This window comes from Numida meleagris, chromosome 4, assembly GCF_002078875.1.
Source record: "Numida meleagris isolate 19003 breed g44 Domestic line chromosome 4, NumMel1.0, whole genome shotgun sequence".
Lineage (NCBI taxonomy): Eukaryota > Metazoa > Chordata > Aves > Galliformes > Numididae > Numida > Numida meleagris.
Window position 1 is genome coordinate 40975495 of NC_034412.1, and position 14043 is coordinate 40989537.

Sequence of the window (14043 nt, forward strand, 5' to 3'; positions counted from 1 at the left end):
TAATGAGAATGGGGGGAAAAGATCGAAAAGACAGGAAGCTTGATTTAATCTTATTTTCTGTCCATGTTCGAAATGGTATACATTTTGCTATGGCATTCAAGTGAATTCAAATCAAATATGTCTCACGGCCAATTCTCTTAAGCATAATTAAAATTAGGATAAAATGTAACAGTTTGTTATTCATTCCTGACTAACTCCAAGAGAGAGCAATGTTGTTCCAGAAAAGATGTGAATGATTGGTTTTACAAGCCATAATCTTTTCCAAAAGCTGTCAGTCTGTAATATTGGCTTTTGATGATGGAATGATGTGTTTCCTGTATCATTATAATAGTAACTCTTCCTACCTCCTTGCTGTATGTAATGAAAAGTCTGGAAAAAAAAAAAGAAACACTCGTTACATCTGTTTTTCCAGAATGACAAAAGTAGGATAACATAAACTTGGCATATCTTTAGGGTAATTGAAGATATCCAAACTAATGAGCTTTTACTACTAGATTATGAAATGGAATCAAGCTCTGGTCTCAGTTATTCCTGATTTTATACCAAGAAAGTGGGCATCCAACTTTACCAAAGCAGATGCTTATGATTTTTAATCCTGCAGGATGTGTGCTCTATAAATGTAAAGGAGAACCCTGCTTCTTCAAAAAACATTGTAAGATTTTTGTATTCAATCTAAGGAAAGTGGGAAGCACAATTCCCACTAGAGTGCTTGCATGTTGTAGCTCAGCTGTAGAGACAGGGAACTCAGCTACCATTGTCACGTTATGCTGCGTGTGCTATGACATGTAGCTCTGCCACAAAGATCCAAACCAGGTGAGACCATACTCTGAAATACTTAGAGGGAAGTTTTTTCCAGTACTGTGTCAGATGTTCCACCTGTGTTCCTTATATATATATTATTCTTACAGAATTATTATGTTCTATTTATTAAATTCCTCCTATAGAGGAACAAGAAATAGAAAGCATTTGTGTAAGAATTAAGGGTAGCCAACTCCAGCACTACTTTAACCTAAACCCTTGAGAAGATGAAAACTATGAAACTATCACTTTAATGCCTTTCAGCAACATTCACTTCTTAACAGTTGCAAATAGTGATACAGTAATGGCAGATGGTTTTGCTTGAGCAAAGATCAACTTTGCATAGTAGCCAGAAGTACGACCAATTCTCTATGTGGCTTCTGATTTCCTTCTCCCTGTTGAGTTAGAGACACATTGCATTCAGTGCAACCTTCCATAGCTATGCTCTTTAAATGCTCATAGAAAAATCCTGTTCAGACACACATGCAGACAGTGCACTTTTGAAAAGCTTTTCTAAACCAATTTTTGATGAAACGCTTAAAGGTATTTCTTTTCAGTCAGGATTATTTTTTATGTCCAATTTTGGCTTTCAGTTCTCTGCTGATTTTTTTTTTAGTGGTTAAAACTATTTTAAAAAAAGAGCAAGGTCTTTTCCTATATTGTGGCAAAAGTTTATCCTATCACAAAAGAACATCTTTTTGTTGGTGGTGATTTTGTATTTACCCTTTTTGGTAGGGAAATATCTTCCTTTGAATAGAATTTTATCTTTCTGTTTCTCTGTAATATTTCTTGAAGAACTGGAGTCTTATCTCAAGGGGAAAAAAGAAGTGATGTCACAGTTGAAATATTTCAGAATTAAGAATCTGAAATGCAACAGAGCAGAGTAGCATTTGTCATACCTTAACTGTTATTCTACACTATCAAATGTGAGAAATTTTAATTATGACTATGTATATTTGTAATTAAAAATAATGAAAATAATGTTGCATTTCATTTTGAAAATCAGTGAAGGAGGTGGTGTTTCTGAAATGTCAGCTTACAAAGCAATGTCTTCCACTTCTTACAACCTGTTCCTTTCTCCTACTCATTATATCATGCTTCTTTTTTTACAATAGCATTTCATTATTTTAAAAATTACTCTGAAGTATTGTGGCAGGCACTTTTAAGAAGACAGCTATGTAGTCCATAAGATATCTTACATTACCTAATTAAACATTATCTGTTACAATGAGCAACAGTCTCATTGTTTATTAGCCACAACGACATTGTAAATACTAACCGTAGTAATTATTATAGCAATGCTTAATTGCATTTGAACTCCATGTTTAATCTCAACCATGCTTTACTAATTGGCATTAAACATAAGAAAAAAATTAGTTTCCTTTCTGCTGTGAGGGAGCTGAGAATTTCCTTCAATGTTCATTATCTTACAGTGTTCTGATTTCTGTAATTAATACTAATGCTAATTGTCTGAGTAAGAAATGGAAGTGCTAACACAAGTAGTAAAAACTAACAATCCTTAGCAGTGTTATCACTGCTACAGGTCTGGTAAGGTATAGGTTGATGCTAAGTTAGGTCTGTTCTAATATTTTGTCCATTTATCTCACAGCTCTAAAGGCTCTGTGACCCTAACTTTTGTGGTTACTACTGGTCATGACTCTGGCAGCTCATGATATTTGTGCTCACGACTTTATTAAGAGAGACATTTTACATCTGGTCAGTTATCAAAGTAATAGTCTGAGTGCCGATGTTTGGAATAATCAGTATGACAGTCACCATGATATTCCCACTTATTTAAGGCAATTTATCTTTCAGACCATGAGTTAACGTGCCTGGCTGTAGAGTAAGGTCTTGTCCTAGTCAGCAAAGTTGACAGTGAATTAGGCTTTTACTTCATACTTTTTACTTCATAGCCTGGTGTTAACCAGCTGCTTATGCTGGTTAACACAGACCTCTTTAGCCTTTCTTCTTTAAATGGAGATTCCATTGTTTTAAGCATTTCTTGCACTTCTTTGGATAAGACTATTTTTTAATGTATTGTTTCTTTTTGTTTTCAAAACACAGAAATAGTCACAGTCATCATGAACTATGAGCTGATATAAGTTAGGTTTTGGTGACTCTCTGTCAGGATGGAGGCTCAGTGAGCTCTTGTCCCTCTTTTTCCAGCCTCTTCCTGTCTTTCTGCCTTCACTGAGCAGCAATAGAAGCTACGAAGCACCTTAGTTCTGGTTTGTTTGGTTTTTTTTTTGCGGTTTTGGGTTTTATTTTTACAGCTTTTGCAAAGGTAATGCCTCCTATTTTATTATATTGGTCCATGATGTCAGAAGCAGCTGTTGGTGCTGTGACAGTAGAGCTTGAACCTTCCTGCCAATATTCCATTTTATTTTGTTTCCGTGCGACAGACAGCAGCAAAGGGGCAGAGTTTGACAGAATGGCATCTGACATGGAAATGCAGATGATGCAAAGGCGTCCCGTAGAATTCCTCCATGCAGAAAGCATTGCACTCACTGACATTCAGTGACACTTGCTGAACATTTATAGAGACCAAACAGGGGATGTGAGCAGTGAGGCAGCGGGGTGTGTGTTTCAACACTGGCCACAGGGACAGTGGGTCACCTCTGCTGCTGAAGATTTCTCTGAGTGTGGCCTGCAGGCTTTTGTGTTACTGTGCTCTTTGTATCTGTTGTAGTTTCTATGGAAATAAATAGGCAATGTTACTTTTGGAACAAGAAACACAGTATTTTCGCCATTGTTTATGTCACAGAAATGAATCTAACATGGAGAGAATGATCAAAGTGTTACAAACTCAACCCCATCTCCCCTAATCTGCACCCCTTGATCTCAAAATTATTTTAAAGGAGTCTCTCATCTCTTCTTCATTGGATGAATTGATCCCTCTCACTCTTTGCTTTCATTTCTAGCATCAATATTCCCTTCCTCGAAGACTCCTTATGTCTTATTGGTGTAGCTCAGACTATCGAAGGCTTTGATGAAAGCCTTCAATGTTGTAACTTGCAATTTCTGAAGATACTGATTTGACCATGGGTGGTTGCCAGTTGCCCACCCATTCCTTTTCATGTAAACCCAACATACTGAGACAAGATTTATCATTGGTTAGTGGCACCAATTAGCAGTTCATTACAATTTGATTTATTAAAAAGTACAGACTGCAGAAGTGAATGGAAGTCAACATCTGCACAGAAGATACTCCTTTCTGAGTGGCTGACTTATAGGTACAGAAGAATATATCACCTAGACAAAAGTGGTCTTGAGTGCCTGTGGGTGATGTACACTTGTCAGGCTTTGACAGAATTAGAAATGACCAGGAACTACACCTTTATTGTCTGATCTCTATCTATACCTTGATCATTGCTACCTGTCTTTTCCAGATTTTCTGAATATACATTCTTTTTTCTTTTAGTATTTTTCCTTAATTTATTGAAACATTCTTCATAAAGTGAGGTTTAGTTCAAGATTTCAAAATTGGTAAGTATAGGCTAAGTCAAAAATAATGCTCTTGATGCTATAACATCAATTATTTTCTCAGCCAAATACATAAACTATGGGAAAAATATATTACTAAAATCTCCAAAAGATACCAGAAATGCGGAGGAGGCTTCAAGCACAAGCATGCAGAAAGATCATCATTACTTTTTTTAGCTAAGTGTGTTTCCAGTGTACATTAAAAATGAATATATTTACTACTAGAAGGCTAAATATGAGGTCAATTCTAGTTCCTTTCCTCAGGTAGACATGCTATCACACAATGAATACTGTTATATACTCAGAGGGTCAGTTTTTCCCACTGAGTAAAAAGATTAAAAAAAAGGTCATAAGATTTGTAGCATTACAGCTTGCTGAAAACATATTGCTAAGACTGCGTAAGCAGAGTTTTTTGAAGTTCCAAAGGAGAATCCTGATATCTCCAGTAAGAGCTCTTAAAGTTCTTCACACTAGTCATCTCAGTACAGATAGTAAATCCACCTAAAATAACCCTGGCTAGGGACTGATAGGCATAAGTAAGTCTGGAGGACCACACTGGCATTCAGAAAATATCATAGAGTATCCTGAGCTGGAAGAGACCCACAGGGATCATGGAGTCCAAGTCATGGCTTCACACAGGACCACGCAAAGTTCAAATTCTGTCTGAGAGCATTATCCAAACACTCTTTGGACTCCGTCAGCTTGGGGCTGTGACCTCTGCCCTGGGGAGCCTGTTCCAATGCTTGACCATATATGATGAATTTTTTTAGTGAGCGGTATTACTCAGAGTGGTTTGGAGTGAAATTCTGTTTAAATGAATGGCTTTGTGCTCATTGATTGCGATAATGTGTTTTTGATCCATGGATGGATGATGAAAATGTACTGACCACTCTAATCCCATTGATTGGAGGTGAAAATATAAGCCTACACTGACCATTCCAAAATAGAATCTTTTGGAGTTGTATTGTCATCAGTGCAATGGAGTGTATTCATGCATTTCCTCCAATGTAATTAAAATTTAGGACTACCAGCAATAGAAGACTATATTTAGTAATACAGTTGCCAGTGTGTGTTGAAACAACAGATATTTTCTTCCTAAAATAAATTAAGCAAACTTGGGAACTTGAAAATGGGATTCCTACATGTCACGTGAGTCTTTTCACAGTAGCCAATGGTCTCTCTTCTCCTTTACATTTATTTATTTTTTTCTGGGTAGTGATTGCATTTTCCATTCAGAAAACCTCTGAAATATACTTACACACAAACTAACATGTCAAGTAAGTTTGGAATGAAAAATATCTGATAAAACCTTCTTTGACTGTTCTATTAAGACAGATATAAACAGCTTTCCCTGGATCTTAATTAGTAATGATAATGACCCAGTCACAAGTTTTCAAACACAATTCTTTACTCGAGTAAATACAAGGTTGTTTTTTAGAAATTCTTATCAAGTTGGATGTCTGAAAAGTGCAATGCTAAAAACAAGTGACTGATTTTTAAAATGTTCTCTTAGACTTTAAAAAGATACTTTTGCAATCAATTTAGACAGCCATTATAGACAGTGGGATAAATTTTGTTAGCTTTAATCATCTGATATTAAAGGTGAGGTCAATTAAAGGTGAGGTTGGAAGACAAATGCCTTGTGCCACTTCGGAAACCAGCTGTTTCCTGGCTTTCCTTCAGCTGCTTCCCTGGTAGAGCAGGCAAGGTACTGAGATGTGATGAATGATGATGTGTTGTAGATTCAGTCGTGTTTGTTATTTTTCTGATCAGATCACAAGCCTTATTGTTTGCCCACATCTAATTGTAAGTAATAAAACCTTGTAACTGTCTGTGTCATAGCTACAAATGACCAGAATTGTACTTGTGGTTTCTCAGTATCTTCATTATTTTGCTTTGTGCTGTGGTGTATTCTTGAGGACGCTTTCACAATTGCAAGTTTGTATATTGTATATTTATTGCCATACTTATGAATGTTTTAAATTAGTAACATAAACTTCAGAATGGTTGATTCCATTAGCTTTCATCTGATTTCCATAATTATCCTCAGTGATGCATGAGGATAAATGCAAATTTATTAAGCAAAATGATAATTCCTTGTCATGACAAGAAAAAAAAGATGAATTATCTGCCCATAAAGTAAAACAACATTATTATTTTTAATATATTTCATAAAGCATCTCTTGGACAGAAGGTCTTTAGAGTAAAAGAAATCACTGGAAAAAATAACAAATGTTATGAAGCTGTCTATTTTTTATATACCAGTACCGCGATCATATATATGCTACTCAATATCATGTGACTATCTTTGGTGATTGGTCCCCTCGAATTTGCACTCCATAAATTTTAATTTCTTCAGAGGTGCTGAGGATCCTGAAAACACTAATCCTCACAGCACTCCTATACAATTCCTCTAGGTGTTGTTATCTGCCTTTCAGTGAAATAGTTTCCTTTGTATTTCTGCTACTGCCGGCTGTCCTGCTCTCTGAGTGGGAAACGTTCTGCATTTCCTGCTTTCATGTTCCAGCTGTTATTTATTCTCCATTGGCCTGTGTCTTACTCAAAGGGCTGGTCTTCCTGCTCAAAACAAGGATTCTGCAGTTCCTGTACTTGCCAAACTGGGGGGCCAAGCTGGATGTCCAAATAGATCTCCATTTGCAAACAACTGGGAATTTCCCTTTAAGTAGAAAAACAACACCTAAGGATTTATTATACTTTAAGATGACTTTTGATTGAATATGGCATTAATGAGCCATGTGATTGGTACTATGTGATGTGTCATCTCTCTGCATAGTTATACATTGTTTGTTTACAGGGAAGGGAAAAGTAACTTGAAAAAATGTTTATTAAAGATGACGTCATGCCATTTGATGGGAAATACAGAATGGTCGATGCTTGTACAGTTCTATATTATTTTTCTCTTCACATAGATCTTCCCATGTCATATGGAAATGAGTTTAATTTTCTTCCACTGTAAGTTGTTTATTTTCTGAGAGTCTGTACACAAAGGACTTATAAAGTTTCAGAGTGAGGAAACATAACTGGCAGGCATTAGCTAAAAATATTTTAGTCACTTAAAGGTATAAATTATCTTAGAGGTCTAAGAGCCCAGTTCTACACAACCCCATCTCTAATATCTCATACTTTTTTTTGGTAATTTATGGAAATTATAATTGCTCTCTTGCTCTCAAACGGTTAGCATACCTCCATAAATCGTTCAAGGCAACAGCTCAGGCAATCTTCATGATACAGTTAACATAAAAACTGTATTCCTGTAAGGGTCCAAAAAGGCAAAACTAAGTCTAAGCAAGTGCATGGCTCACCAGGGAACAGATTTAGTTAAACTGACTTGTGATTATGTTTTCAAGTGCATCAAATGTTCTTTTGTGATGCATCAGTAAAAGGTTGCTATTTGTCCAATTGCAGCAGCTTCATTCCTTCAGGCTGTATTTACAGGGGGAAAAAATGTAATTAAACATGATGTTGTGAACTCGAGAGCAGCTTATCGCTTTGTCAGGTGCTTATGGAGGGAAAAGTAAGAGAGATGTGAGTGCAAACAAAGGTAGCACTTAATGTCAGTGCAAGCCTAATGGCGAAGAATCAAGTAGTCAAGAAAGAATGATGTAACTCAAGCTAAACAAAAGATGAAAAGCAAATGAAGTGCCTGTTTTCTGTGTTAGGAGAGCTTGGTACAGTGATTCTCGCTGTGTGAAATAACAAGCCCCCAACCTCTGGGATTGTTATTTCACACAGCAAGAGCCAAAGGATGTCTGAGCCCCTGCAGTTTCAGTGTTTCTGGGCAGTCAGTAATCCTAAAGGTGGTTGGCTGCAAGGTGGTTGGATGGAGGGAGAGACAAAAAGGTGGATAGAGGTACAGACAGAAGGATGGATCACATTCTGTCCTGTCTAACAAAGGAATGATGCTTCCCCAGGTTGCTTTCAAAGCATAAATGTGCACTTTGGGGCATCACTGACCTACAGTTTGAACCAGTGTCTGAAGTATTAATTAAAATGACATCCTAATCAGTGTGACTGATGTTCTACTCTGTACCTGCATTAAGTTATATTGAAGGTAGATTAACGTAGAAGAGATACTTTTAACCTGACTTTTCTACATGACAGAATGTACAGTGTGCTGCCAGGGAAATTCATCAAAGGGTTGAGCTGAAAAGATGTCTCTGCAGATATACAACATGCATAAGCTACTCTGCATACTTTTCAACCATATGACCATATTATCAGCATTTTTTTTTGTTTATTTTATTTACTGTTTAGATGTAGTTTTTGGAAGCTCAACTTAGATAACTTAATGGGAGCTTATAAACAGGAGTGAGACTAATTTCTTACATAAACAGATAGTGATAGGACAAGGGGGAACAGTTTTAAACTACAAGAGGGGGAGATTTAGTTTAGATGCTAGGAGGAAATTTTTCACTTGGAGGATGGTGAGGCACAGGCTGCCCAGAGAAGCTGTGGATTCCCTGTCCCTGGAGGTGTTCAAGGCCAGGCTGGATGGGGCCCTGGGCAGCCTGATCTAGTGTTTGACAACTCTTCCTATGCCAGAGCAGTTGAAACCGGGTGGGCTTTGAGATCCCTTCCAACCCAAGACATTCCATGGTTCTATTAACATTGTATAGACTTAAGATGATTAACACATCCTTTGGGTTTGGAAATTACTTTTTATTTAAATGAATCAAGTAAAATCTTAATTCCTTGGTATAGAGGTTTTATGGTGGTAAAGACCTAACTCTGACGTACTGTGAAAAATGGGGTATTATATTTTTCAGTCAAACCTAGCATTTGGCAGCTTAGCCAAAATGTTTACAACGGAGATGCTTAGTGTAACTTTCCAACTGCTGGGTTAAATCAACATAAACCATCTTTTCTTTGCCCTGTATGTGTTCAGTTTATCAGGTGATTCTTTCCATCTGTTTTTCTCTCCACCTAGTCTTAAATAACAGCATGTTCATCATTTCACCCTCTTAACTGTTTTGTTTCTGTGATATCAACTTGCACATAACAAAATTATTGCACGTAGAAATATCTCACTATGGACATCAGCAATTCTCTCATCTATAAATATTTTACCTAAAAAAAAAAAAAGCATTCAAATACAGTCTGCAATGTGACAGTTGATGTTAATCCTGTTTTTAAATAAAAGTGTACATATGGTATAAGATGTGAGATAAACACTGATAATATGAACAGAGAAGATAATGTGTTTTGTGCCATTGCAAAAATATGTCATAAAAAATATGCATGACTTAGGTGATTTTTGCGATGTCATACCAGAATTTGGTTGATTGGCACTTATTCCTTTCCACTTCTTTTGGTAGTTTGGTTTTTCTGGCCACTGCGTAATTGTGCCCCCATTGTTCTAGGAATCTCCTGCAAAGGTGGATGAACTCCACTTCTCTTGCTGTTGTTTAGCAAAGAGGAATATGCTTTATTCTGCTGACGAATTATGATAGCTGTTTCTGATAATAAACCACTTTAGGCATGAAAATTAGTATTTACAGGTATTATGGCAGATAAGCAACACGTAAGTGACACAACATGCTTCAGAGAAATGCTTTACAGAAGTTACTGATATTTAAGATGTAGCCCTAATAGAACTCAAAAGCACCAAATACAAGTGTAAAGCCTGGTTAGTTACTCAGGGGTACAACAATGATACAGCCCAAGTAAAATGTAAAAATGTATAAGAATAACATACTTGTGAAGATAATATATGCATTTATAACAGCGACCATCTCAATATGAAGAGTAAGATGAGTATGCCTGCTGACATTTAAACTTAATTTAAAAGGATGTATTGTGAATTATTTCATTACCCATCTTAAAAAAAAAATAGAGAAAGCTTAACAAATCTTCATGTCTGGTGTATTTTTTATTTTTTACAAGTATCATCTGTTTTTTATATGCCAGGTGGGATCATTGTCAGAACAAGTGTATCAGCCAAGAGAAGCTAATAGGCACATTCAGATGGACAAAGTGTGTAGCTGCCAGGAGAAACATCACAGTCAAGTCATATTAGCTAATGTTAAGCTCAACAGGTATTAGGGAAAAGTTCATTTCTCATTTGTTTTTGTATGCTGTATATTCCTCTTCGATATAACTCACTAACTTACTTTCCTTGGCAGAAGACTGGAAGAAGTCTGTATTTAATGAATTGCCTGTGAAAGAGTATTATCCAGGAAAATTAAAACTGCAGAATTTTAGGGCAACAGATTTCTTGCATACCTGACTGAAATAAAAATATATTCATACCATACAGTTGGGGAACTTCTATTTCAATAATTTTTAGGTTAGAACTTTCTTAAATATTATTAGGCTTAAAGTCACTTGTTATTTTTTTAAACCATGCACTTAAGAGATCTAGGCACGTTTTGTGATGTTCCATGCTGTAAGACTCTCTGAGCTCTGTTCGTGAATGGATGCTTGGTACATGAGCAAGGATCTGTGGTTTTGTAAAAGACCTATGCTGTTTTCCCACAGAGGTGAATATTGCATCTTTCTATGTTGTATTTTTGAGTGGTGTGAAAAACACTGTGGAAAGTTAAATAAATGTGAAGATCGTGGATTGACAGCATTAAATATAATTTGTACTGAGAAAATTTTATAATCCAGATTAGAATTTGATAATCCAAAATGACCCTGTTTTAACAACAACAACAAAAATTATTTGAGGGTAATGTAGAATACATGTGTAGCAGATGACCTGCGGAATGAATCATATGTTTGTCAATCTTTATTACATGTGTGAAGTTCTGAAGAGTATTTAAAAAGTTACTGTAACAATGTATATATAGTACAGATTGCCAGAGCTACGCACTCTTACGTAGGCATGGAGTTGTTGGGTGGATTTCTCAAGGTCATAAACAAACCAGTAAGTGTGAGCTGCCCTAGTTTTGTTAACATGTAGACTATCATTCTTCAATTTAATTAAAAAAAAAAAAAGTTTCAGAACTTTCCAATATGAAGTAACAAAAGAAAATGGAAAATTATAGTAGGGGCCTCTAAAGTAGGGACTTAAATTGTCAGTAACAGTGAGAAAAACCTACATCTTAGGATCCTCCACTCTCTTACTGAATTTGCTATAATCTCAAGGTACCAGGAGAAGAAGTCACATTTCCAGTTTCACTTCTCTTCTGTCTTCACACCTTGTTTTGATTTGTCTCTATGTGCTTGAGTACAGGTGGGAAAAACAAAAGCTGGGGTACAAAAAAGGGCACGACCTTTTGGTGCAAGATCTACTCATTGTCGTAAATTATTAACTGAACTGTAATCCCAAGACAACTTGTACATGATGCAGTAACTGACAGTAAATTATGGTTTTGGTCAAAACTTTCTTCTTCCTTGTGTAACAAGCTAGAACAACAGTCTCTGAATGTAACAGCTTTCAGTAAGCCTGTACGTGACAATGTTTTGGCTTGGTCAAGAGCATGTAAAGGTTCAGCTTTAACTGAAATAGAAGTAGAACCAAAAGAGATCAAAGATGCCAGAAATAAGTATGTAGTTTTTCAAATCATGTGACTTCAGCAAATAAAAAGAAGTCCCAGAAGATTTACTTGAGAATGGATCATGGGTGGCAGGACTGAAATAGAGAGTCCAACTTGATGTTGCTGTCACAATTAAATCCAATTTAATAATACAATGTAGAAGAGAGTATTGTGTGATGACTGATTGTTTTCTTCATAAGCAAACAGAACAGTTTCTAACAAAGTTCTTATAAATCAACTTTTTCCCTGTTGATTCCTTCTTGGCTCTTCAGTTGGCAAATCAGTTGATGAACAGGAATTGGGGAGTTCCAGTTGGTGCAATTTTCCCACCCGTGCACTGTTGTGGTAGTGATCAGTGCCTGCTGTTCTTCAACTCTTAGCAACCCTACAACAGAAGGATCCTCTGAGAGACCAGGCAAGGTAGAAAACTGCTTATAGTCCTCCATATCTGAGGCAGCTTAAAACCCCCCAGTACCCTTTTGGGTCCTTATGGTACTCTCTCCTGAGATAATCTATACCAAGGATGCACAAAGTCTCTGGATCATTTGCAATGAGGTCCTTTTGTCAGTCATTCCCAGTTAAGCTTGCTTCAGCATCCAATAAAGTTAGCTCTTGAGATCATCCTGTCACTCCAGGAATACGGATGGGTTCTGCACCTTTATAAGCTGATGGAAGTAGAGTATGTTGTGCACCTGTGTCCACTAGAGCCCTATAGTCTTGTGGTTCTGATGCGCCAGGCCATTGAATCCACAGAGCCCAATAAGCCCGACTGTCCCTTTCTTCCACCTGGCTGAAGGCTGGGCCCCTTTTGTTCTGGTTATTATTCTATTCTTATGCTGAGAAAGAGCCATTCTGACTGCTGCCTTTGGAAGAGCTATCAGGCCTGCAGGAGGCTTCACTGGTTTTCTCTATTTAAAAAATTCCAAACAGAGACTTTTGGGATGTGTCAGAGAGTTCAAAGGCAGACTTTCTATGGTGTTTTTAGAGAGGTTAGTGTAACTTCATTTTACTACCAAGTTTACTAGCAGGCTCACTTGAGAACTGATTTTGCCCTGATATAAATAGGTACCTGCAGATGATTCAGGTATGTATTTCTCACATAAATATTTACTGTAAACATGTTGTTAGTTCCTAGGCTGTTTTTTTTTTTTTTTTTTAAATTACACCTGCTCTTATTGAGAGCTGCATCTGTGTACCTCCCGGTGGCAGCAGCCTTACTCATCCTTCCTTTTTCCTTTGTTTCTGAGGGGAAAAGGGTAATAAAGGAAAAGGAAGAGAAAGAAAGTAAAACTCATGTCGATCAAAAGTTCTTAGGAAGTGCCTCAAAAGTGAAGCGCTGCTTTTACCTGCAGTTATGTTTTTCAAAAGTAACATTGAGCTTTTTTTTGTTAGTTTGTTTTTTTGTGTGTATGAAATTGCAGAGGTGGGACTTACTTTTTAGAGGTTAAAACGATGGATTTAAATTGCAAACATTTGCTGCCTTGTGCTATTTCACTGCTTTATTTATAGGAAAAGATGGCCTTGGGTTTAAGGTAGGGAAGTGGATATTGGTACAGACTCCTGTCCCAGAAGCTGTATATTTTTCCTAGGGGAGATAATGTAGGTGTTTTGAATTCTATCTTCAGAACTTCCACAGTACATTTATTCTTTTTAGTGGCATAGTGAGACTAATTTTATTAATCTTTTGAAGTGCCTTTCACATTCTCAGTAGGCAGCCGTGGTAGATGTGCAAAATATTAATACTTGCAAATGTTCTAGATGGTAAAATACATAAGAATAGGGCAGCGAACATGATGCTGCAGGCTGCATACCAAAAACCATCTGAGTGCTAGTTACATAAAGTAATCCACACTACCATCTGACTCACTGTTATGAATGTTATGATATAATTACTACTTTTTGGCAGGTCTGAGGCTGTTCCATCCAACTGGTAAGATTAGATCTGGTATGCATGAAAGGGATGGGGATGTCTTGCTTACTACAGCTATGTCTTAATTAGTCTTTCTCTGTCATGAATATAACAAAGCTTTGAAGGACTGACACCCTGCATTATAGGAAACATGTTAGAACCATCTTGCTCTAGTTCTTTTTTTAATCTCATCCATATGATGACATGCCTGGTTGACAGACTCAATGAAAATTAGGTTCCCCTGTGAGTAGTATTGTCCCCTAATGTTTGAATCAAGAGTGCTGCCGTAAATAACATAAGATTTTGGAAAAGGTTGCCAATCTTAATGTACATAAAGAGTCTATAAGTTTA

The 14043-nt window shown here is 36.7% G+C and overlaps 1 protein-coding gene across 5 annotated transcripts in view; it reads left to right on the top strand.

Annotated features, from left to right (window-relative positions):
• Positions 1-14043, top strand: part of CCSER1 (coiled-coil serine rich protein 1) — a 632727-nt gene that overhangs the window by 321669 nt on the left and 297015 nt on the right. Inside the window, exon 8 of one of the 5 annotated variants that reach the window (XM_021394794.1) lies at positions 10210-10568. The exons of the other annotated variants lie outside the window; for them this stretch is intronic. Coding sequence (XP_021250469.1) covers positions 10210-10344 — 135 coding nt within the window. The 3' untranslated portion in view covers positions 10345-10568. Of the gene's footprint in view, positions 1-10209; positions 10569-14043 lie in introns of those variants that run through there. 5 annotated transcript variants of the gene reach the window in all.